This window comes from Neopelma chrysocephalum, unplaced genomic scaffold (assembly GCF_003984885.1).
Source record: "Neopelma chrysocephalum unplaced genomic scaffold, ASM398488v2 Primary Assembly neopelma1_73b, whole genome shotgun sequence".
NCBI classification, from domain to species: Eukaryota; Metazoa; Chordata; class Aves; order Passeriformes; family Pipridae; genus Neopelma; species Neopelma chrysocephalum.
The window spans coordinates 3,668,610-3,694,729 of record NW_020897734.1 but is presented as its reverse complement, the minus strand read 5'-3'; the positions used below and the strand labels follow the sequence as shown (position 1 = coordinate 3,694,729).

Below are 26,120 nucleotides of genomic sequence, written 5' to 3'. Positions count from 1 at the left end.
TGTCTGCAGTGTGACTATTCACACTGTCGTTGAACCCCAGCCAGCAGCTCAGCCCCACACAGCTGCTCACTCACTCCTTTTCCCGGTGGGATGGAGGAGAGAACTGGAAGAGTTAAAGTGAGCAAACTCATGGGTTGCGATAAGGACAGTTAGATGGGGCAGAAAAGGAAGAAAATAACAACGATGGTGATTATAATGATAAAATAATTACAATATACAAAACAAGTGATGCACAATGCAACTCTCACCACTCGCTGATGCATGCCCAGCCCCTTCCCGAGCGGTGCCCCAGCCACCTTCCCCCCCGGTTTATGCACTGAGCATGTGCCATATAGTATGGAATATCCCTTTGGGTCAGCTGTCCTGGCTCCTTGCCCTCCCAACTTCTTGTATCCTCCAGCTGAAAAGTCCTTGACTTAGTCTAAACACTACTTAGCAACAACTAAACCATCAGCGTGTTATCGACTGTACTCTTATACTGAATCCAAACCACAGCACTGTGCCAGCTACTAGAAGAAAATTAACTCTATCCCAGCTGAAACCAGGACACATGACATACCCTGCATTCCCCTGGTGCCTTAGGCTCAATTAATTCACTCTTGAAAAAGAAAAAAAAAGGAAAAAAAAAAGAAAAGAGTTCTTGAAAGGTGAGAAAGGGAACCTTCAGTGAGTCAGTCACTTTGCATTATTAATCAGTGGTAAATCCAAAGCAGCTTCCCCAGGGCACAGAGTCAGGAACACAAACAGCAGTTACCTCTAAGTTCCATACTGCAAGCATGATGCCTTCTCACCTCTCTCCTGGTAACATCTTCCTGGGCCTGTAACTTCAATAGGAAATGCTGCATTTATGCATTAAAATGACAGTTTTAAAAAATTGTGCTTTCGGAAAAAGGACAGATATGCAAATATGAAATTCATAACTCATTTATTGAATATATATATGCAAGGATACCAATAAAAAGAAACTAATACTGCAAACTACAACTTTGGAAGTAAAGCCAATATAACAGGAACAAAATATACATAACATTGTAGATAGGAATGCATTTACCCTCTTCCATACATTCCTTGTCTTTACACCTACTGTAAATGTATGCTAGAGCAAAATCTGCAAACGTTGGCCTAACCTGAGTGCTTTCTGACAAGCAACAGCTCTCCAGGATTCATTAAGGGCTGAGATGTCACTGCTGACTAATGGCTGTGCATACATATGCATGTATAGGAACTGCTTCACCAAGTACATAAATCAAGGGCTGTGTTCTGTTTTTTCACCTCCATCATTAATACAGTGGAATCTGATTCTGGTGACATGGAAGAAGAGCTACTAATTGCTATCATGTACTTTCAGTTCTCTTCAGATTAATTTCATCTAATGAGGAGTAATTTTCTTGTCAATCTGATTCAGCATATTAATATTTCTGGAATGCACTGATTATCACCTGCCAGATAAGTCTGATATTTCAAATAGATTATCACCTCTTCATTTTTCACTCTGGTTTAGCATGGAGTTATTTTTCCTATAAGGCAGCAATAAGAGGCAAACTCTCCTCTATTATACTTTAGGGCCAGATCTGGCAGATTCAAACCACTGTAGATCAGCACAGCTCTTTCTGCCTAAAGATCAGTGGAGTGTAGGTGTGACTCCTACTAGAGCCTTATCACTGAACTTCCTGTGGATCAACACCTGCTGAAGGAGGAGATGTTCTGATCACCTGATGGATTTCATCCCACTGAGCTGCACTGACACTGAACCAGCCCCTCGCCCTTCCCTGAACTGGAGTGACGGCACAGCCACTGCTCCAGGGTTTGGGACGCCCTGGGACTCTGGCATTACACCAGCTGCATCCTTAAGTTACTTGGACAACATCCTTGTGAGGCCTGTCCTTCCTTGGTACAGTCCTTTCCTGGAACAGCACAACCACAGATCTGTTAACAGAGACACAGTGAGTTGGGGAGATCTCCTAATGTAGAGATACAGGGAGCTGGGGAGAAACCTCCCTTCTCAGAGGGTTCCAGGCATCTTAAACAGCACACACTCCTCTTGTGAGCAAAAGAAATGCCCAAAGGCAAATAATAATAACAATAATAATAAAAAAATTAAATAAAGTGAAACCAGTTTCGTAAGACAAGTTTTGTTGAATTTATGAGTTCTCTGATTGTGAGATGAAAGCAGAAGGTGCCTATTAAAAAAATTTTCAGTAATTCATTAACCGTATTAATTTAACTAGCTAATTTAAACATACCTAGTTCACCTATAGAGCACTTTCATTACTTCTAACATTTCTGGGAAGGCAGTAGATGCTCCAGAATAATCTTCAATATATGCTTGCAAAGATTACATTGCTTTACCAAAAAGAAAACCAAACCCCAAAAAATTCAGACAGACTGTCTGAAATTCCAAGCTAAAATACACATAAAAAGACAGTAATGGCAGTATTTTGTCTTTTTAAAAAATGATGTAAATGTTGTATACTATCATACATTGTCATGCTTTTTAAAACTACAATTAAGGACGTAAGAGATGTACAGTAAATACACTGCTGAGGTACATTTCTTCTAAATATTAACACCACGACAGAATTACTCCCCAGCAGGTGATGCTACTTGGGAACATATAAATACAATTTTTACATTGTAAGGCACTTTTACCCAGCATACATGAGTTGAAGTCAGTTATGACAAAATTGAGGCTTGTAAGAAAAGGTTTTTGCTTTTGACTTTAGTTTCCATGAATTCTGAATTGATGACAGTTCAGTCAGGCCACCTCAGCACACAGAGGTAACAGGGAAACCAGCCACTCGCTTTTCTGCTACCCGAAGGTAAAGTGCTGTTCTGGTTCTTCCAGGCATGGAATGGGGTCATTTATTTCATAACAGGTGAGTTATTGGACTGAATATTATACTAAGCCACTGACACACAATGAATTAGAGCTCAGTCTCAAGTACAGTCAGTATGCTGGCAGATCTACCCCATGCAAACTTAGTTAAATACAGTAGCTGCAAACAAAGTGCCTTTTTTCCATGGAAGGGCCATGTCCGAGGCACAAATTGAAGTAATTTAAATATTGAAGGATGCTATTTTGCATTCTAAAACTGTTCTGAGTGGCTGAAAAATGCTCATATTCCAGGAGAAACAAAACACCTTGATAGACAATTTCAATAATCGATCTGTCATTGCAATTCAAGTCACGCTTTTAATTTTGAAAGTTACAAATACAAAATAAAAATGATCAATGGCATCATGTTTAGAGCAGTAACTGAATGTTTTCTGTACACAGCAATATTTCTTTCCAAATGGCATTATTCTCCAGGAAAGCAAACAGAATTGATTGAATTCTAACAGGTAAAATGTTAGAAATTCCAATATACAGTAATTGAGTCCCTCAAGACATTAAGGGAATGCATAAGAAGACAAATGACACACGTTAAATCTTTTAAAAATACAAGTAAAAAATGCTACAGAAACTCATGTTACAAATAAACTGTTTTTGCAATACCAATCACAGAAGAACTGTAGCAGTTTATAGTCAAATCAGTGTCTTTTGCTTGTTTCCTTCCTTCAAATCCAGAAGTTTTGTTGGGAGTTCAGAGTGAAACAAGTCAAAACCCTAAACAAACAATAAGGTGATGCAGTAGTAACAGACAAACATGTGGACTAGATTCAGCTTTTTGGTTTTATTTAAGTCTGAGGATGTGCTTTACCAGACCAATTGAAGAAGCCAGTACCCATTAGAAATGACAAGGTGTTTTGAAACCAGTCAGAGGGCTGTTCTGTTAGGTTTGGTATAGCCTAGATCTGATCATTCCCTAAAGGAACATCAAATTCTAGCAAGTAGAATTCCGTGATGTGATTGTTGACTTGACAGAGAAAGGAAAAATAATGACTAAAACAATAAGGATGATACGCGAAGTTTGTCCTATAGTGGTCATAAGATTAAAAAATAAATACCAATCTAGCAAAAAAGGTTGTTTCCTCAATCTTCTTACAGAATATGGGACCTTTATGCATATTCTTGACAAAACATGAAGTGTTCCACACAACAGAGAACACCTGAGGTATGGACGTCAGATATGGTGGCTAAATTCCATAGTGAGTTAAGAGTTGTAACTCTCTGAAATGGTAGAGATTGGGCTGCAAAGTCCAAACATTTGTAAGGTTTTAATCACACTTGGTGAAGTGTTCTTTGTAAATCAGGACACAGAAAGAGGTGGGTCGTTGGGGAAAGAACGAACTACAGCCCTTTGGCATGAGTTCTAAAGCTCACAGCTCAGAACCAACAGCTGCTCAAGGAAATCTCCCGCAAGCAATGCCGGGCGGAATGAGCAATCCCAACAGGAACAACCTGAAATGTTCAAGCGTGCCTCGTGTACACCGAGTCCTTTCCTACTGTGCTTCGCAAGCAAAAACAGAGCGCGGCTTTCCCAGGTACGGCCTCCGTAACTTGTGCAGGAAGAAAATGCAAAATCACAAAGTACCAGCTCGTTGCCACCACGAACTTGTCCGTGTTGTTAATTAAACTAGCTAAGACCTTCCCTCGTTGCGTGAATCCACTAAACAACTTACACATTCCAAATCTTAAGGTTTTTATTCAGTCCAGAAATATAGATCTTACTTCATTTCAATGTCTGCCTTAACTTTTGACACTGTACATGTTACATATCATTTATATAGTGTTTCATTTTTTTCCAGACACTGCAGACTACAAACTACATAATATTGACATGTAAAACTCTGCCACTTACTGAAGGCTCACACACATGAACGTTTCAGGCAGTTCAATGAAATTTCTAACAGAGTCAGGTAGTAAAAAGTTACTAACCCTTTTCTGATTTTAGAAAACAATTTAAAAGAATTAGTAGTTATGATGTCTTAGCCATTCCCAGTTCTATAACTCTGTCCCTTGAACCTGTTTAAAAAATGATGAAAACAATAGTAAATTTAAAATCGTACAGAAAAGCATTTAGCAGCTCTGACAATACATCTACATTTAGCAATAGAAATGAGGGCCTCCCTTCTTACACTGTTACAAAGTCAGCTGGATTTAAAAAACAACAAATCCTCCCCATTCTTCTACAGTATGTCAATAAAAAGTACTTCTTTGCATACACTAGATTTAAATACTTCACTGCAATAAACTACATTAAATGTATATTGCGTTTTAGTCTTGGTAACAGATCTGTCAGGAGTAACTTCCATACCTAGTTTCCATTGAGCTGCTGCTGAGGAATGTCATTATGGTCAGTGCCTGATTTGCCACGGCTTTTGCTTTCTCTTTCTTCATCCTCTTCGTCTCTTTCATCATTTCCACTATGGTTTTTACAATAGAGTCTGGCACAATAAAAGAAACAGTGAGGACTTTCACTGAAAATATCTATCAACACCTGACTTTCCTCTCAATTAGTTTTGAAATGTGCTACAAGTCAGTTACTAAGTCTTAAGTCATTCATGGTTTTCAGTCAAGCATCAGTTAAGCTGAGAACGAAAACAAGGTTCAAGACCAGCCAATAAAACTGTGATCAATACTAGTTTTCCAGAACTGCCACTGCAGTGCTCAACGAATGCCCTCTCGTGGGCACAGCATGACAACTCAGCTGCAGTCAACTCACAGCACTTCAGAAAGCAGGGAAAGTTAGGGGGTCCAAAAAACCCTCAAAAGTAAGCTACAAACATATCAATATGGAGGAATCATGCCATAAATTTTTTGATACAAATTACAGATTAATCAAGGAGAAAAACATACTACAGGTCAATTTTCATATTACAACCCTACTACAGAAATTTTAAATTAGCAGAGTAACTGAAATATTTTTTAAGTCAACAATTACTTAAAAACACCATTTTAAATGAAATAATATCCTCTTTTTTAATAAGATAATTGACTAGTCATGTTAGGCATAAAAAGTGCCATGACATATCTTTACTCTCATAGAGTCAAGAATTACGTAGGTCCTTACTTATAAATTCCTCGTGACATATTCTCAATGTATTTAGCTTTGTCTTCTACTCCACAGTGGTAATGGTATGTTTTTATGCAGGCTTTGATTTCACACCCGATAGTAGCACCAGGCTGGCTGCAGAGTGTGCATTTCTGTGCAGGGGAAAGAAGAGAACAGCACTGTTCAACCCCTCAGTCTCTTGACTCTATGCATTCAGTTTAGTGGTCTTCATATTTATGGCTACCATTTGGAAACAGAGTAATACCTCTGGCAGATCATCCTTCCAATGAAAAGTTAATCAAAGACATTGTAAACCAGAAACTGTAAAATACCAACCTATTAAAATATGAACAGTAGGATTTACCTGCTCATTGCACTGAAAATTGCTACATGATTGCACATGTTTTTGCATTTCCAAGATCATTTTATTGCCACTGAAGTTAATATATTCATATATGAAGACTTAAATTATCTTTTTCAAGGAACAACACTGTTGTGACACCCCATAAATTTCTTAGCACTTTAAAAACACCCTGAATTTCTATAAAATACAATGTGACATTTTACCAACACCCCCACCTGTAAGACCTTAATAAGTTTTCTTATTAAAACACTTGAACAACTGGAAACATTGTTTTGGTTCCAGCATGTTAGAGAATATGTTCACTGTGAGAACTGCATATTCTCTAAGTTTATTTGTAGCTTTGCAAGGTGTGTTTTCACATGGGTACAAAGCCATTACTCTCTTATAGTTACAGTAAGGCTAACATGAATCATATGATTCTATGATAATAATTACTATGTACATTGTAATAAAGAACCCCAAATACCATGTGCCCAAACACCACTAATTTTAAGGTGATTCCTATCTAGTTGCTCATCCCACAAGTAAAATTATATTTAAATATATTTTTATATATAAGCAGATGGAAAAGACTGCCTCCTTCCTTTTGGGGAACAGTTACACACACCTTAGCAGAATCACCAACACATTCATCACATTCTGCAGATACATACCATTCTTTTTCCTCTCTTAATTTCTTGAAGTACAGTTTTGATATCAAAATCACCAAACTCTGCCCGTGAAGTTGTTGTCAGCTGGACAGTGCCAGAAGAGAACAACTGTAAAACAAGCAAGTCAAAATCATTTCAGGTCACCAACATGGCTGGAAATTTTTTTCTGTGCTGGAGTAACATCCTGTTCCATGATCTCAGACAGTATGTGCTTTACCAACAAAGAAGGAAAAAGCCCATGCTGAGTAATTAGTGTGATGAGGATTCCTTCTGATCCCTGCCTGACTGCTTTAATTTGCCTTGGAGAAATGTATTTTAAAAGACAAAGAAGCAGACAAGCAATAATGACAGGATAAAAACACAAAGTAATAAATGGGCAATATTACCAATTACACTACTCAATTTCCTAGGAATATTCCATTTCCTTCCCCGTGACACATTTATAATTGAGCTCCAAGACACGCTGATGTCAATATAACTGTCAATATCGAAAAGCCCTGAGGGATGACAATGGAGCACAGAAGCACCATCCCTTCTATCATCACCCTGGCATATTCAGCTTAAACTGTCTGAAAACTAAAGTTCAGGTACACAAAGTAGCAAAGAATCCTGTAAGACTCAAGGCTGCTGGCACACACCAGCTCTCTGTTTAGTGAGCCTGGGGATAGGAAGACAATTAATACTCCACAGATTGCCTGGATTATTTATTCATTTGGAGGTATAACAGGAACCACTGAGGTTTGTTACCCAAAGCCCTACATCATTCATACAACAAGTTATAAGAAAGATTGCACTGTCTGCTCATGTTCATTGAAATTAGATTCTATTCAGGCTGACAGCTCTATAAACATGACCATCTATGATCAAGGGTTTTCTAGAACTTCCATATCCCACTCTACTTGAGCCTCACAGTCTGAATCCACAGGTCAGAAAACTAATGAAGTTCTTCCCAGATTGTGTCTGAATGCCTGTGGAGTACAGTTATTTTATTTTTGGAGTGGGTTCTTTTAGTTAAACCTGTTTTCTGTTTTCCTTTTTAAAAACTTATATGCATTTAGACGCTAAGGGAGCATTTTTAATAAGCTAAAGAGTCTCCCTGAGCTAATTCCATCTCTTAGCATGAAGCCAACTTTTATCCATATTGCCTGCAGTGAAAATAAATGAATTGCTCACTTTGCAACACTTCAGTGCTTAAAGAGATCATCAGCACACAGACAATACTCAAGCATAATTACATGTGAGGGCACTGTATTAAAATCTAAAATAGCAATTCAGACAAAATTCACAGAATAGACTGGTTAACAACACCACTTACTCACCATGCACTTATAGTGTGCTGCAGCCTTTTTGGCATTAAATATATGAAGCTTTCCTCTAGCTTCATTTTCTTCTTCACCTGCATGACAGAATCCACATTTAGGTTTTGTATCACTGGGGCTGCTTCTGTGGGGAGACCTGTCTCTCTGAAAGAAAAACATTTTACTAAAATATACTGCTGGGTTACAAATAAGGCTGCAATTTCAAAAGCCTGTGGCCACCAGCTGGAGGCTCAGACAATTGCAAATTTTAATAAAAATTATATTTGCAGAGAAGAAATATGCAATTCTGTCTTCTAAGAAGTTTAGCATATTTACTGCTTACATAGGAACTGCTTTCTATTTCATCTGTGCCATGTGAGGACGTAGATCTAGTGTCTTCTGATTGCCCTTTTAAATTTGTTTTTCTTGGCTTTCCCTTACGACCCCTCCTTTTTCCTTTGGGAGGTGAAGGCTCCAACTCGTGTTCATTGATACTTTCTTCTAAATCTGCTTTAGAAGTCAGAAAACATCATCAAATAGGATTCTTAAAAATTTTACACAAAACAAATCAAGGAAAAAAACCCCAAACCAAAACAAAAAACCCCACAACCCACCAAAATTGGGCAAGAAAAAACATAACCTGTATTTTCTGTATTACAAACATGCAACTGCAGATCCTGAAAACATGGTTTATTTCTTTGTAACAACTCAGCTTTGCATCTTTATAACATAATACATGAGGGTTTAGCATTTCTTACAGCTTTTACTTTCAGATTCAAAATGTGTCCTCAGATATGTATCTTCAGCTCTACTGAAAATAAGACTGTTTAGATGAGACTGAAACCAGAAAATGTTTTCACCCTCGATATAAGTTTTTAATTTATTATTTTAAGATCCATACCCCAATGTAAATTGCCCTTGATATTATGCCAGTGTACCCAAACACCACTGTCCTTGCTTTATTAATTGATGCCTGCTGACTTAAGAAAAAAAAAATTCACCCATTTAGCTATAACACTAAGTTTTAAAATGGAAACATATTTTGCCTTCATTAAACAAATCTACAATTTCATTTTGTTACAGTATATTTTTACATCTGCAGCTAAAAGCAGCTGCCAGTTTACAGAAAACCATCCACACTGACAACACCCTAGATTAAGAATTTTCAGACCATTAAGAATATAAGAATGTATGTTTTTAAAAGAGACGAACCAAAGAGGTCTGACAAGTTCCTTTGAAAATGCCAGCTCAGCTGTGAATGCTACAGAGCTGTAATCCAGCATTCCAGCAGACTGTCCTTTGGAGAACTCAAGGCTCTATGGATAATACAGATCAATTCTGGAAGCTTAAGTCTGCTTCCAATACGATCTAGTTAAGTTATATCTGATAACTGTATCTAATAACCAGCTCAATTCAGTCACTAACAACTTTCCTGCTTGCAGAAGCATCCTCTTTTTTTTTTTTTTTTAATATGTAACACCCACCCTGCTCCAAATGCAAAGATATTTCAGCAGATTTATTTAGAGAAACATGCACAGACCCCGCTGAAGGACTTTTCTTCTCAAAATCCAAACCACAAATATCAGTATGAGCTCCCAAACAGAAGGAAACAGTAATCATAAGGTTTGGAACATCCCCTTTATGGACATTGCCATATGGTTTTAGTATCCAGACAGGACATCTTATTTTGAGATGTTGCCTTGCCAGAACTCGTCTTTCTTATCTATTATCACATAAAAACCAGATCACGTTTCTATCTCATGGTAACAGCAACGCAACCACACAAGAGTTTGAAGTCAAAGTCTTGAACATATTCCACAGCCACCAGCTGGGAGCAGAAGAAGACAACTGAAGGCCTGGCCCCAGCCTGGCACACAAGAACAGCCCGTTCAGCTCTGGCTATGGAATCTGCTGCTAATCCCCGAGAAAGCTACAGATTCAGTTCACTTATCAAGGAGGGAAAGAAGACGAATCCAAATGCAGCACAACAGTCTATACTGAAATTTATACTGAAATATATACTGAACAGGCTATTCTGCAAATTATTTTGCTTTAGATTGACAGATTATTCACCTATACACAGATATGCCCACGTTGCTACTAAAATATATCAGTCTGTCTACAACGTCCCTATGGTTTAGTATATATAGACTTTTCTTTTCTAATTAGATGTCAAAACCACCGTTTATTTTACTCTGAAAAAATTTAATACACGATGACACAGATTATTCTAATGAAACAATACATTTTCCATTTTCTTCTCAGAATTTCCTAACAAACATTTCTCATCTATAATCACTTGTTTAATTCCCCAAGCAAGATTATGCAATTTAGATATCAACCTCTCAGACTGCATATAGCAAATTTTATTGCAACCTGAAAACCTCTTTCAAAGAGAATTCTCTTTTATCTTGTTCCTCATAATATGAACTCTCCACCAATTATTAAATTTGTGAATCTCTGTTGCTATTTTTACATGTACAGAAATCATAGATGGTTATTCTAGAAAGAAAATCTTACAAAAATATGACTGTTGAATTCAGCACCCTTTAAATAACATAAGTAAGAAGTTAAAAATATTCCTTCCAAAATAAATCCATGGATTTCCCTACTATATCGGATAAAGCAAAGTGCAGTCCGTGCACCAACAGTCCTTATTTTTTCCAAAGCTCCTTATCAATTCTGTCAGCCAAAATGCTTTCAACCTTTCAGGTCACCCTTATTTTCTGCACAGCATTAAAGCATGTCCTGAGCAGCCACACTTACAAAAACGGGAGTGAATCATAATTGCTAAAAACCAAAACACACCTTTTTATAAGAAATGTCACAGCCTCCAAATAGAATAAGTTCTTAAGTGCTATGTTTTTAGTCTACAATTATTAGTATATTTAAGATTTGGAAAGGAAAAATGCCGTATTTTTAAAAGATAGTTTCAGTGTAAAATAGAAAAACATCAAGACTGCACAGCTTTCCTCAAAGGAGAACCCCCTTCTGTGCTCAAAACTAGGACTTCCAGAAAAGTTCAGACTTCATTGAAATTCAGATGCTACACGACCCCTTCACTAAAACACAATTCCTTGCAGATCTGTGTCTCCTACTACAAGTGACATGGACCTATTGATTAACACCACCAAAATGGGAGGATCTGCTCTATCACATCTATCCTGCAAGACTGATACCTCAAAACATTACAGTTTCTCTGGGTTTTATAGCACTATGCACTCACACAACAGACCAGGAAGGGATTGTAACCAGATGTCAAACACACCTGCTTTGGATGGTCTTTATGTTATACAACGTGGTTGGTGCCCTACCCCTCCCCTCAAGCCCACTGCCAGCTTACCCTGTGTCCCTGGCATCTGATGGTTGGGTGTTTCCAACTTCTCATGTCAGCTTGAACTAAGGAAAACACAAACAGTTGTTCAACTCCTCCCTGACCAGGCGTTGTTTTATCACGGGTATCACCCATCCTCTGGATCCCCTGAGATTCCCTAGATATCCTTCAACTTCCCCCCATCCCATATCCCACTACTGCATTGATTTTTAAAATCATCACAATATTCTCAATATAGCTTTATCTAAAGTCTTCAAAGGAGGTTCCTATGAGCTTCCCTTTAAAGTCTCTAAATGCTAAATCTGAAAAAATGAGCTTAATATACAATATGGCCTGAGAAGGGGAGGTAAGGGTAGAAAACAAGAGGAAACAATCTACATTTTAAAAGGCACTTAAGAATATGATATTGTAAATTCAGATGAGAAAAAAGATGAGCAGCAACGAGCCCCCAGTTTGCATTTTAGAAATCCATGAGCAGTACAAAGTACCAAGGAAAGAAGCCTGGCAAAACGCTGTATTACATAAACTGTTAACAGGGAGATTCAGCTTCAGAGAGAAATCTAAAAATTCTCCTTTGATCATGACTAGAAAGAAAAAGGATCGAGATGTTTTGCTGTTTAAAATAAGGCTTGGCAGAGAAGAGCTTGAGATATCACTGATCTATATTGCATCAGCTTGAAATACACATGGAATCACCCCTTTACAAAAGCCGGGTTAAAGAAAAGTAATAAAAGAATTAAGTGATTTAAAGGTTGTGAAAGAACAAATAAAAAGAGGATGAGTACAATAAATACTGCTCTATCACCTCCTACATTACCTAACAACAGACTAAGCAAGGCAGAAGCAAAGGGGGCCGAGTTTGCATGAGGAAGATAATAAACAAAACTGACTGGCAAAATTTGCAAGCCGGACTGGACATAAAAAGAAGCCAAAACGTAGAATGTGGAAGTGGCTTAGTTAGACATGCTGCTATGTAAATCTGAAATCACATGTGTAGGTAAAGTTTTACAGTGCATTTGGGACAAAAGAGAAACTAAAAATTCAAGGAACAAAATCAATCTTATTAGATTTGTAGAAGAGAAATGGAGTATAATGAAGAAAAAACTACTTCAGCATGTTAAAGTCAGATTTCCTTAAAATATGGCTGAAACCCAATGAACCATATGTGCCAACACAATTATTTTAAATTGAAAAGAAATGTCAAAAAAACCCAGAGAGCTTTATTGGCCCAGTAATCAATACCAAAAATGTGAATGCATCTATAAGCATTAATAAGAACCAGAGATTTGCATAAAAACCCTTGCAAGCAAACACAAAATCAAGTAAACTGATCATGAAATAACAGAAGTTTTTATCAGCAAGTGATATGAAATTAACAATCAAAATGCTGAATATAATTTTTGGATTTTCTTTTTCAATGGAAAAAGACTAAGTTACATGAAATGTATCTAAACTAAAGCAAGAGTGAAGAGGAAAAAATTAAATTACCCCTTACATTCCGCCAATGTTTTCCAAAAGCACCAAATACTTCAAGGAACTGATGACTCTTGTCCAAAAGTTATTTCTGGCTGAATAGTATCTATGTTATATGAGGTACTTGAGATTATTTCTTTAAGTACATTTAACACAGAAAATGAATGAAATAGTCCTTTATAACAACACAATCTAAATGCTTTTTCAAGCAAACAAATGGTGGCAAAGACTGAAGACAGACTATACACTCGGCTTTTCTGCACCATCACAAAGCTTCTGACCCCTGGTATGATAAACCTGTTCAGTGTGAGTATCTGACCAAGTTTCTGTTTGTGTAACACCTGGGAAGGAGAATTATAACACCACAGGACAGCTCCTCGGACAGGACAGAGGATTCACTACATGATGACGCCTTTCCTTTTCCTTTAGCTGTGTGTTTTTCCATAAGAAAACACAGTTGTGATGCTTCTGCACAAACCTTGTTAGTCTCTCATGGGACACCACTGATTTGCTGCCTGGACCAACTGTTTTTGTGGGAACACCAAATATACATTTGATGCCATACCCAGAGCATTCTCCAGAAGACAGACAACAAGCATAACCGGGGAAGGATATGTCACCATCCACCAGGAGAAATGAAATGACTCCAAACTGCAACGTTACAGAAACTGTTACACCCGACTGCATTAACGTGAGGAAAGCTTATGCTGGGACCAGTGCTACAGGAAATGCAATAGGGAACAAACACTGCTTTAAGAATCCAGAGATGAATCAGAATGTTACCAAACTGTAATGCAAAAAGGTTTCAGATGTTTTACCTGCCAAACTCTGGCTTACACAGTGCTTTGAAAAAGTGCTCGGTTCACTACAGATTGCAATGTCTCTAAATAGGTCTCACAGAGAAATATTACCCTGACTCAAACTTACTGAGCAGCATGAAAAGCACAGATTCCATGTTTGATCATTAGAATAACATGAAAGGGATGCTGAGACAGGGAATGTCCTTATTTCCATTGTGAAAACATCATTCTCTGAGGCTTTGAGCACAGCTACAAGAGGAATTATGGACATTTTATTTTCTGACCCCACAGTTCTCGAGCATCTGCTTTAAATGTTATGAGCAGAAGTCACATGGCTGTCTTTGTTCGTCTTTGTTTTACCATTACATAAGAATCAAATTACATTCTTATCTTAGCTTATATCAAACTATTCCTGATCAGCTGAATTTGTTTTAAATTCAACACATGGGCCAGGGCAGCCCCACCTGCAGGGAAATGAGAGAGACCATTTTTTTCATTTTTCAACAATTATTTCCAGTACATTGGAATAAATTCCAACAAACAGTTCCAAAACCTTTGTTCAACAATACTCTATTCTTCAAAAAGAATAAATGCAATTGTATCAAACTGAACAGTAATTCAACTAATAGTTAGCTGTGATCTTTTGAAAGCACTGGGACCAACCCGTGTAATCTATTAGGTACTGAAAACTTAGATAGCTTGCCTAAAATTATGAATTAAGATATTATTTCAAGTTCAGGAAAAGTTATATTGTTAGATTTGTAAACAGCAAGGCAAAAATCTAAATGTCCTTTTTCAAGTTCATGGGAACACAGCACAAAAGAATCACTCTGAAACACACAAAGGAAATACAGGAGAAATACAATTTTCCTATTTTATGTCACCTGAAGGTCAGGCCATACAGATAAATCAGGAAGACCCAACAATCTCCTGAAACAGACAAGGAATTTAAGAGCACAATACTCTGCTGCCATGTTTCACATTTTTATATTCAACAAAAGCAGAAGGTAATTCAGCAACTCCTGTCGATTAAAGGAAAATTAACTCCCATCACTCATTAATTTTGTCTTGATGAGTAGATACCAAGTCTGATAAATCCTCACCCCACTTCAATTTCATGAAAGCAACAAATAACATCTAAGAGGTCTTTTTTCTTAGGTTTTAGTGGGTAACTTAATTCCAACATAGGTCATTCAACTACATTTCCATGCAGCCTCCAGGAATTTTCTTTAACTGTTATTAAATGGTTAACAGATAGTCTTTTTAAACTAGAATTTAGTACACAAGGCAGATCTCAAACTTGAACAACTATGACCCCAAAGCATCTATTTTCTAGGGAAGGGAGGGGAAGTGAGAGAAAAATCTCACTGCTATGCAGCAGTGCTGCCTACAGAAAATAAACTGCCCTGGGCTGCACCAAACCAAACACTCCTAAAAACTCTTTGAACATCCACTAACACAAGTGACATGATAAAAATACTTGGACTGCAACAATTCAGTCTGGATACAGAGAACAAAGGATAAGAACCCAGAGACACTCTAAACTGACCAAGGAAAAAAAAAAACCAACAAAATAATAACAATAAAAAAGCCCCAACCACACCACACCCCAGAGCAGGAGCAATAAGTTTCCATTAAAAAGAAATGACAGTTCCAGGGCCTCTGTGCACCTACACTGAGTGACAGAACCACAGAAGAGCTTTAACTATTCTGTTATGAAAACAGTCCTAAGAGCAAAGATTAACGAAAACGAAACCAAAACAAGATTCAAAAAAAGCCATTGCATTAGAATCTAGTTTCCCTGCCTACTCCAGTCACTCTTCTCTGCCAAGTTCTTTCTGGTTTCACACACCACCATCCTTTCACATTTAAATGCCTCCTTGACATTCACATTTTCATCGAGAAACAAACAAAATACATATATCAAGCTTAATCTCACCATCCAACACCTTCCAGTTGTCATTTCACTGAGCAAACTTCAGCACTTAAATATTAAGAAACAAAACCTCTGAAGTCCCTTCTGAAATTCTGAAAACCACTCTGTATTTTTCTGTCTGCTAAAGGTAATTAGTTTTCAACGTAGCAAAATACCATTGCTATGGAAATAACTTCTAGCATTGTATCAGCAGATGCAATATGTATTTCTACTTTCTTTGATTTAAAAGAGGTTTATCATGAAAAAGCCCCAGCTTCTGGCATTATCAAATCCATAACCATAAATAACAACTATTTTATGGGTATAGTTTATCATAAACTGTATGGACTAAAAACAGAACATATTCTCTGGGAAAGAGCACTGGTTGGAATTTCAGTCAAATATTGAATAAAAAACAGAAAACAAAAATGTGAAGTATAGCTAAACATATTTCTAAAAGTGTAAAGCATAACAGAACTAAATATTGAAAAAAAAATGTGCAAAGTTAAATGCTAAATAAGACACTATTGGGTTCTTCATCCTCAGTTTTTCTGAGTGATGTTGTTTATTCCTCCTCTCCTACCCTCAATCCGAATCTCTTGGGATGAGTTTATTTTAACATTTTAATAAACTGCCATCATCAACATTTAAGAAAAAAAAGCCACTATGCCTCTAGTAATTTTTCCCAGGTCTTCCCAGACAAAATATCCATATAAAATTTAAAAGCCTTAGCTGTTAGAAAATGACATCATAAAACTGGAGATAATGGTATCTGAAAACTCTTAAAGGAAAGCACAAGTTCAGATCCTGCAAGGAATTCCAAGCAGAAAAAGTCATCCATTGGCTTTGGGCTCCATGCAGAATTGGAGGCATTTTTCAGTACACATCAAACACAGAGCAAGTATAAAAGATTATGTTTAAATATCAGTTAAAGAGATTAATCTCTTTGGACTCATATGTTTTTCATATCCTGTTTCTGCTAACACAAAAAACAACCCTCAAAACAAAGAAACAAAGTCACAAACTACAAGATAACATGGCCCCATCTCTTTGGAGAACTAAAAAAACACATATATTATTTTTCTTGTTTAAACCTAGTAACAGCAAAATCAAGAGAGGTTTATATACAAAGCACATGATAATAATTATATAAATAGACTAAAAAAAGGAAATTAATTTTAATTTGCGATTTTCTACTGCTTTCAGTATCTTTCTGAACACTGAAGTAGCATCCAAACCTTACCATTAATAGATCTACTGCCCACAGCAGAAAAAGCAGTAAATTACCTCAAAAATACATTTGGCACAGAGACTGAAGTAATTCATGAAATTTCATGTTCACTAGACAGTCATGTGCTCCTCATTAGTTAAGTCTGATGACATTTCAGGCAAAAGCAATGTAAGAAGTAAACCACCAACTGTTCTCTTACCCAAACTCACATACAGTAGAAAAAAGGAAAAATACCTTAATAAAAACACCGTAGCACAACTAGATTGGAATTTTAATAGACCACACATTTATCTACATTTGTGGCATTTCACTACTCTTCTCTGCAAAGATCCACAGCTTTTATGAATGCATCCATACAACTTTTTTTATCAAAATGACTCCAAAATACATCTGTAAGTGAACTGATCACAGGCCTTTTCATTTACTATTAGGTCCTTCTTATTTAAAGAGTTAAACTGTATTTAATAGTTCAAAAATAGTGAATATTTAGGAACACTAGCAATAACAAAAATCAGCTGTTACCTGATAAAATATTTCAGGTGGTAATATTGTGAATATTTAACTACAAATATAAGCTAGCTTCTTCCCAGAAAGGAATGAATAACTTCTACCCAAACTTCATTTTTATGGACCATCATATCTTTTGAACATCCTAAAATTTATGGGTTTGGTTTTTCTCCAACCTCAACCACTAGTTTTTAGAGAAAATACAGAAATCAGATGGGCTTCCAAACTCACTGTTTCTCAAAAAAATGTAGTTCTAATTTTTACTGAAAACATTTATATTCTCCAGAAAAATTAAATTTAACCAAATATCTTTCTACAATGGGAAAAATTTATATTGAATAATTTTACCTTCAGAGTTATGCGTAGTTTTCTTGTGTTTTCGACATAAAATCCTATAAACAAAGTAGTTGAAAACTGTCAAGTCAGTCACGATTCACAGATTATTTACTCATCTTTTAAATTTAAATGCCAGAACATTTTTCTCCCACTTGTAAAACTCACTGATATACAAATCTTGCAGTGAAAATATGCTTTTCTAGCACATCACTGTTTTGAATGCCACAATCATCATTAGAAATTTTTGCAACAGTTTTGTTTAGATTCCAAAGTGGGTTGTTTTGCTTTGTTGTTCGTTTGTTTTTAAACAAAGAATGTAAATTATAAATACAAAATCAGACATAACAAATAAATAATAGTTACATGTAAATGCCTTGTGAAGGTTTCTCTCTTATCTGAGCTTTATCATGCAAAGCACAGTAGTAGTGATATGTCTTGTGACACGTTTTCACATCACAGCCAATGGTTGCTCCGGGACAGTGGCATAAAGAGCACATCTGGAAAGAAAAATGAAGCACAATTCATGTTACTGTTGATTTAGTACTTTGGGGTTCAAAAATAATACCATTACCACTCCTGGTGACAAAATAAATGCACTTAACATTACTTTTCCTGCTCTCAAGTGTTTCTCATCATTTATTTTAAAATCAAGAAATCTGCTGCAATTATGCAGCAGTACAATATACGTCATATGCTGATTATCAATTCAGTGAAGAAAATAAGTAATCTGGTTTTGTGCAGTGTGTCTGATGAACATGACGCATCTATTCACCTAAGTGTCCTCCCAAGGATTAGCTGTTTGTACCAACCATTGCAGAAAATTTAAAATCATAAACTGTACTTGTTGAATTCTGAATTACATTACGAAGGTAGGAGGAAAAAAAAAAAAACCACCATTTGGCAATGAATCCTGCAGTCAGAAATAATGATGACCTGCAAACTTTACCTCAGCATCAGCAGCTAACTTTACCCTTTTTTTCTATAGTTATTTCCTTAAGCCCTTTCCAAAACACTGAATTTGGTGAAATATTTGTCAAATACAATGAATTTATTTTCATTAGCCTAATTTTTGCTATTTGTATTGCAGAGAAGATGAAAAGTGAGTCTGATGCTCGACTCTTCTTTCCAAGTAATTAATTTTTCTCATATTAGACACACCATTGCTTAGGATACACCAGCTATCCTGCTCCTGGTACAATTGCTCATGCTCCTACTGTGGTAGGTAAGGAAGTCATTGACAGCATCATAGTATTTTTCTCTGTATTATTTTTTACTGACGTAACATTGCCCCAAAATGCCAGAAGTTTCTATTAAATTCACCTCCCAAGACAACTGGAGCCTTTTCTTTGTATCCTGCATGTTGCCCATGCCCCCAAAAGGTTACAATTCATTCCAACAAAGCCTAAGTGAGCAATGTAAGATACCTGCTACATATATCTTTGTAGTTACGTTTTCTGTCCACAGCACTCGCTTAGTCAAGTTCTTCTCGTTAGTCTCAAATATGCCCCCAAAAAATACCACCAAAGTTACCAAATATACCACCAGCCTGCTTTTCAATTTTAACAAAGTCAACTGAACAGTAAAAATGTCAGAGCCTTGGATCATCTCCATTTACTCCTCTGCAAGCTCCGAAATGGTACAGTTATATACTGTTCCCTAGTTGTTCTCTAATTTGTATGGGTATTTTATTGCATAAATCTGTTATACATTATGGTTTAACACATAATAATTGCTGATCAAAGTCCTTTGTAAAAACCTAGGCTGAAATTATATCCATCCAATCAGTTTTAGTCAGTATCTCGGTTTTTTGAAAGCCAGAAGTGACTAAAATAAATATTTTTTTTGTGATGTATCTGTAGGAACAAAATGGAAATTTTTATACTCATTTACTGGTCTATGTTTCCTAACAGTAATAAAGCATTTATTCTATTGGTACAGGTTGTGCTGTTCAAATGGTCACTGTCATTAATTTCCAAGTTATATCAGGTACGTGTGAAGTTTGATAAGCTGCAAAACAAGTCCATTCTTTAAAAAAATCAATCCTCCCATGCACAGGTACCAGAAATAATGAAGATATCAGTGCCTTGTAAACCCCAAAAATTCAGACTTCCTAAGTTATTGTAACTGGCTTATTAAGGTTAGAACCTACAGCCCTCTCTCAGACAGATCTAGACCACCCTCAGAAGGGCTCCACGTGTCAGTCACTGTCACTGTGATGATGAACAGGTCTCCATTTCCACACCTGGCCAGCAGCACCTCCTGAAGGAGGGCGACCATGGAAATTCTGTCAGAAGACAAATTCAGTCCAAGCTATCAATATATTTACTTAACCCAGTTCACTAAGATATTTTTGCCAAATGTGTTCCCCCATAAAAGACCAGAAGCAAACCTGAGAGGGGGCATTTGGGCTACTAAAAACATTTACCTTTGAGCTTCCTACACGATGTCAATAAAGACAAGTTCCTCCAGAGAGTGATTCAGAGCTGCAGCTTTCTGACAGCCACAGACAGAGATAAGGCACCTAGGAACTAAAATTATCTTGTACATTTTCTCCAAACAGGAAACATCTCAGGACTGTGAATGTACTAGATTTAACTAGATCCAGTTGGATCTAGATTTAACTAGGTGTCTGGTACGTACAGCTATCGAGCTCCAAGGATCTATCCAGCTGTTGCATCAGAGAAGGAACACAAAGAGATTCAGAAGCAAAACAGACAGAAACCACCACAGACAGAAAAAGAAACAACCTTGGAAAATCCTTTAAGAGACTGAAGAATGAAAAAGTTTCTTTATGATCTGTAGTTCCATTTACTACCACATTCTTTGGAAATTCCTAATCACAACATGAATGACTTGTGAACAGTTATTTCTGTATGCTTCGGCTCACTACAGCAAATAAGGTTCTGTGCATTGGAAAAAATTCAAATCAAAGAAGCAATGGATGAAATATGTATTTTTTAATAATTACATGACTAAGCTACAATTCTTAGAACAACCTGTTTACATGAGAGCAGAACTTGACTGAAATAAACAAAGTCCTTTTTTATCCTTTCCTAAAGACACTTCAAAGGTTGGTTAACTGCCATTTAGATTTCATTTCAATGATAATCATGTCTGTTTGTAAATCTGAGACCAATTTCATTTCAACATCTTCTTCTGTAAGCTGTTTTAGAGCTCACACTAAGGTAGCACTTTTAAAAAATAAGCACACATATCTAATACACTGAACAACTTCATTGCAAACTTTAAGGAAGGTATGAAGATATTACCTTCCATTTTCAAGGGCCAAAAACACTCACCAGTTTAGTGCCTCTCTTTATTTCTTTCTGAATATCTTCAATAGAGAATCCACCAAGACTCTCATTATCAGTGTGTGAGGAAACCAGTGCGGACGAGAAGAGCTAAAATGGCAAAGAGAGAACTTCTATTTTTAAGGGTGCAAGTGACAGAGAACATTTATAGATATGAGACCCACAAAAATTCCAAACAGCAGTGGTTAATCCCAGTGTGGCTGGGTTTTCCACGTATTTTCCCGGCTCCATCCCTCTTCCGGTCACTCACCATACACTTGTGATGTGCCGCCACCTTCTGGTTCTCCGACATCAGTAACTGCCCACATTCGTTATCTTTATTCGACCGACAGAACCCACACTTCCTTTGTCTGGAGGAGACTTTCTTCTGTCCGACTGAGCTTGTCATGATTTTAAATGACCTTACAATGCCACTGCAATCCTCTCAATGCTACAGGAAAAAGAAGTGCGATCAGCTTGTGAACAAACTAACTTAGTTTTCTAAATTGCTGGGAAGTGATGTGTTGTTTTCCTTTATGCTACATCAATATATCCAGATGAATACGCAACTTGCAGAGGTAGTATTCTGTCAAATTTTTATGAAATTGTGTCAGCAAGAAAAAAACAGTTTAGGCAAAAAAAAAAAAAGTTTGAGCTTTAATATAAAACCTTGGATATTAATACAAAACTTACAGGGAAGAGAAGAAATAAGTGGAAAATACAGCAAGGGAATCATTATGGAAAAAAGCTACTGCAACTAATTTTTATAGTTATTTATTACAGGAAAGGGATTTGTAGAAAATACGTATTTCTCTGCATGCAATGAAATTCATGCTCTGAACTGCTTCAAAAACAGAAGCAAAGAAAAACCCACAAGTCCAGCACGGCCTCCAGAACAGGTTTTGGGTGTAAAGGCTCACAGAGTCTCAGGGTAGATGAGTAACGAGTCGAGATGAGCCGATAAAACGTTACCATTTTCAGAATCAGAGATACGTTGTGGCCACTCAAACAGCATTAGGAACAAAATTTTAGAAGCCTGGATGACTAAGGTGCTGCAATGGAAACCTTTCCGTGACCCACAGTTAGTTTGGCAGTACCACACCAGGTTTCAGTGAGCACATGAGCTGCTGTTCTCAGCTAAGAAAAGTGACTTAAAATTGAACTCGGAAATGAATCACAAACTTTTCATGTGCTACCAACAATACGTTTTAAAATACAGCCCTGAGGTCCCAATGCCCAAATCAGGCAGACACTGCACATTCAAAAGTGAAAATACCCAACCAGTGTATGAGCTGCTTGGCCCAGTATAAGGAAGTTTGTGTTCGTGTGCTTCTATATCTCCCAAGAAATAAAATATCACGTTTTTCAAATAGACTTTTACTTTGGAGATTTGAGCCTTACTATCAGAATTGGCCACAACTGCAATAAAATCCTCCTCAGCCTTTGTCTTCATTAGACTCAGCTAAGTAAGAAAAGCCACTGCATGGTTTGATATTTCTGTCGGGAAAAAAAATAAAATCCAGCCATAAGAACAAACATCTGGACTGGGCTACAATGGCACAGATCTGCATGAAAATGCAGGACTGGTCTCTGGAATTTGCATGGGCAGAGCTGGTGCTCCCCAGTGCTGTCAGAAGCTCATAATGCTGGTATCACTCACTCCTTCTCTAACTGAAAGCAGAGGAGCGTCATTAAGTTTCCGCCGTGTCCGACTGCCGACAGACACTCCTGCTACGTTCTCACTCTTGTGCTTCAACAGATTTTCACACACTGAGTTTTAATTGTTGGCCTTGCAATATTTACTGCAAATCTCCTGCATCAAAAGGTGCCTGTCCTGTCCCCACTGCCTTTGCTTTCCCAACAGCTTCATTTGCTTTCTGTTCCAACTGCAGAGCCCTTCACCGGCCAGTGACGCACACTGGGGGAAGAATGCAAAGATTTCAGATCTTGCTGATTTGCACAAAAAAGGTGCCAATCTGGATAAACTAGTCACACCCTTTTGCAGTGGCAATTGAGAGTCCTTAAGTGTTAAGCACAAAAGAATTACTATACTATACTCTTCCGAAGAAAAAATAAAACAAGACCATTCTGTAATCCCTTCTGAGGAGAAAGAAGAAATGGGTCCTGAAGGACAGAGATAGATAGATAGACAGACAGATAGATAGATTGATAGATAGACAGATAGATAAAAAAATAGTAAAACTTCGTATAATTTTTTAAACTTATATAATACTTAGGAGCAGAAAAAGACCTATAAAAAACAAGTTAGGAAATAATGTCACAAAGATTTCTTCTTTACAGCTCACATTCAGTAGCTCAATATAAATCACATAGGGATGCACTAGAAATATACCAAGAAAACCATGTAAAATGCAACAAGTTCTGCTTTGGTATAAATAGTGTGGTATCCACACACAGAGTCATTGGAGTCTACCTGTTTCCTTTTATATTCAGACTATATTATCAAAATATTGACAGCAATGATAGTAGTTCTTAAAAGGAAGATCAGGAATTTCCTTGAACACGTGCACAGGGTCTACTGACTTTCAGAAATAACTACTTAAAGAAAGCTACCCTTCAATTTAACAAGCAGGTTTGTATTTTAGAAAATGAATATAATCTGTAGAACACACAAAAATTCATTAAGTGGCTCTCATCATATTTAATTTGTAAGAATAGTAACTTTCCAAGAAAGAGAGTATAAAGAACTTTCTCGTGGCAGTTGCTTTACACCTCCCAGTGCACCAACAGGTACATCACTGCAGCAGTACTAGAACCTGACACAGCCTGACTTCTTCAAGTACTTCTGCATAGTTTTACTTTTTTAATGTTCATAGTGAAGTTAAAAATAATGCCAATCTTTACCTGATGCATGGATGCTGATGTTAAAAAAAAATAAAAATATATGTCTGGAAATACTTTTCAATTATAAATAATTTAACACTTGAAAAATTATTCAAAACTCAAACACACCAAGAAGCATCAGGGTATGCCAAAAAGGAAATTCACATTCTTTTCAGCATCAGATTAAATTACTCTGAAAGCATTTTACAAGGATATCCAAAAGCTTTGTTTCCAACCCTGCATTCCTTGCATTTGTTTTTTTCTGTACCATTGGGCATTTACACTATTTATACATTTCTAAAGGCTGCAGAAAAAAAACTGAGCATGAGAAATACCTGTAGACCTCTCCCTAAATTATACCTGCTTTCTCATAAATGTGAGAAAACGCTATCCTGGGATCACATCTCTTTGTGTCAAAATTCACTTCTTATCCTGCCCATTTAAAAAAAAAAGTTCTAAGAAAGATGAACCAAGTTACTCAGCTACAGCCACAAAATTCTGAACGCAAACACTCAATTCTGTTCATCTCTCAGGTTAAATCACTCAGAAGCAACTAATCCAGTTTGCCAAGTATCAAGCTACATTTCACTGGAACGAGAAAAAAATGCAACTTAAAAACAGCTCAGCGTTTTGGTGTTCCATGTTTAAAAGGCCAACAAATGAGTAAGAATTAAAAAAAGAAAAGGTGATTAAATCTACTGTTGACATAATCTTGCTTGTTGGCTTTGTCAGAGAAAGTCCTACAGACTAGATCATAGAGAGCGATGTCCTGTGGAATCACTGACTGGGAGATTTTGCACTATCTCCACCAAAATGTGCTACAAACACACAGATTATTCCATATAGATCAGTTTTCCATGGGCTTGGTCTAAGAAAGAGAAGTTACATCTACTCTAGAACCACAAAAGAAGAAATTCATTCAGCCATTCCGGACTCAAAAATTTGGATTCATTTGCATTCACATTTCCTATGCCCACTGAAGTGTTCAGTGTGGTGCTTCCCCTCGCAGCACCTTTATTTTATCTTTAAAGCAGCAGGTTTTAAGCCCTCCTGTGGCTTCTGTGCTGTTTTACTGACTTCCAGAAAACATATTTTCCAACATGAAAGTGCAAGTTCAATGACTGTCAGGCACAGGATGCCCTCGGTGCTCCAGACTTTGTTCAGCACCGAGGAATGGAAAGTAACCTGGACTCTAATTTCCATTCATTGCCCAAAAATGTTTCAAGAGCCTGTTTACAGGAGTTTAGGCCCCACCTGTATTTTCTACAAAGGACAGTGACCTACACACTGCACTTACAGGTTGTTTTGCTGTGTAACCTGCAGGATTCCCAAATTATTATTTCTAAAATTTAGAATTTCTATCTATGAAGAAAATTTCAGACACATAAGAAAAACCTATGAGACCTAAGCAAGCTTCATAAAAAATGCCATTGAAGATACTGAAGTGGTTTCCTCAGGAAAAACTATAGAAAATATTTGCTTTGATTTTTTTCAAGATGCTCACTGGAGTCACTGTTCCATAAACTTCCAAGTGCTTTGCACTTCCAGGGTCGATCACTCCTTGTTGGGGGGTTTATTGTGGAGAAAGCAGGTTGAATCAAGGGAGAGGGGAGGTATCCTGTAGGGGTCTGTGGCTGAGAACCCAAACGACAGGCCCCACAAAAATCTTTATCCAAGAGTTACATTAGCACAGCATCCTACAGCCACTATAAAAAGCAAGAATGGGAATTTATCCATGAAACTTCCTTAAAAAAAGAAAAAAAAAAAAAGAAAAGAGAAACCAAAGAGGGGGTAAAAGAAGGGAAAGGAGGGCAAATCCTCGAAAGCCCAAACAATGAGAGCAGAGCAGGTGACTAAAGATGACAGAGAGAGCCCGCGGTCAGGGAGATCTGGCAGGGAGCACCGAGGGATCTCCAGGAAAGTTTCCATCCTCCCACGGGGAGCGGGAGATGGGCCGATAGCGGCACCTCCGCCGACTCCCCGGAGGACGGACGGGACAGGACAGGACGGTACCTCCCGGGTCGGCACCGGCGACCCCCTCGCGGGCCCACCCGGCACCGCCGGGGCCCGACCCCCCCCGGCCGGGGGAGCACCGGGGGCGCGGGGAGGGCGACCCCCCTCCCGATGCCACCATCGGGAATC

The 26,120-nt window shown here is 37.4% G+C and overlaps 1 protein-coding gene across 3 annotated transcripts; it reads right to left on the bottom strand.

Moving 5' to 3' along the window:
- Nucleotides 1-908: 908 nt before the first annotated feature.
- Nucleotides 909-25,709, bottom strand: PHF6 (PHD finger protein 6). Of its 3 annotated transcripts, none has more exons than XM_027687160.1 (11): nucleotides 25,459-25,709; nucleotides 21,406-21,585; nucleotides 21,144-21,245; nucleotides 18,208-18,341; nucleotides 17,857-17,900; nucleotides 8,592-8,758; nucleotides 8,270-8,413; nucleotides 6,954-7,058; nucleotides 5,955-6,088; nucleotides 5,199-5,328; nucleotides 909-3,607 (listed from the first exon to the last, which is right to left on the bottom strand). In XM_027687160.1, the coding sequence occupies exons 2-10, from the start codon at nucleotides 21,541-21,543 to the stop codon at nucleotides 5,199-5,201; spliced, it is 1,098 nt and encodes a 365-aa protein (XP_027542961.1). In that variant the 5' UTR covers nucleotides 21,544-21,585; nucleotides 25,459-25,709; the 3' UTR covers nucleotides 909-3,607. The 3 variants fall into 3 exon arrangements, with proteins under 3 accessions (XP_027542961.1, XP_027542960.1, XP_027542962.1); XM_027687159.1 differs by having other exon boundaries at nucleotides 909-4,906; nucleotides 25,459-25,706; XM_027687161.1 differs by having other exon boundaries at nucleotides 909-4,906; nucleotides 8,592-8,755; nucleotides 25,459-25,705.
- Nucleotides 25,710-26,120: the final 411 nt, after the last annotated feature.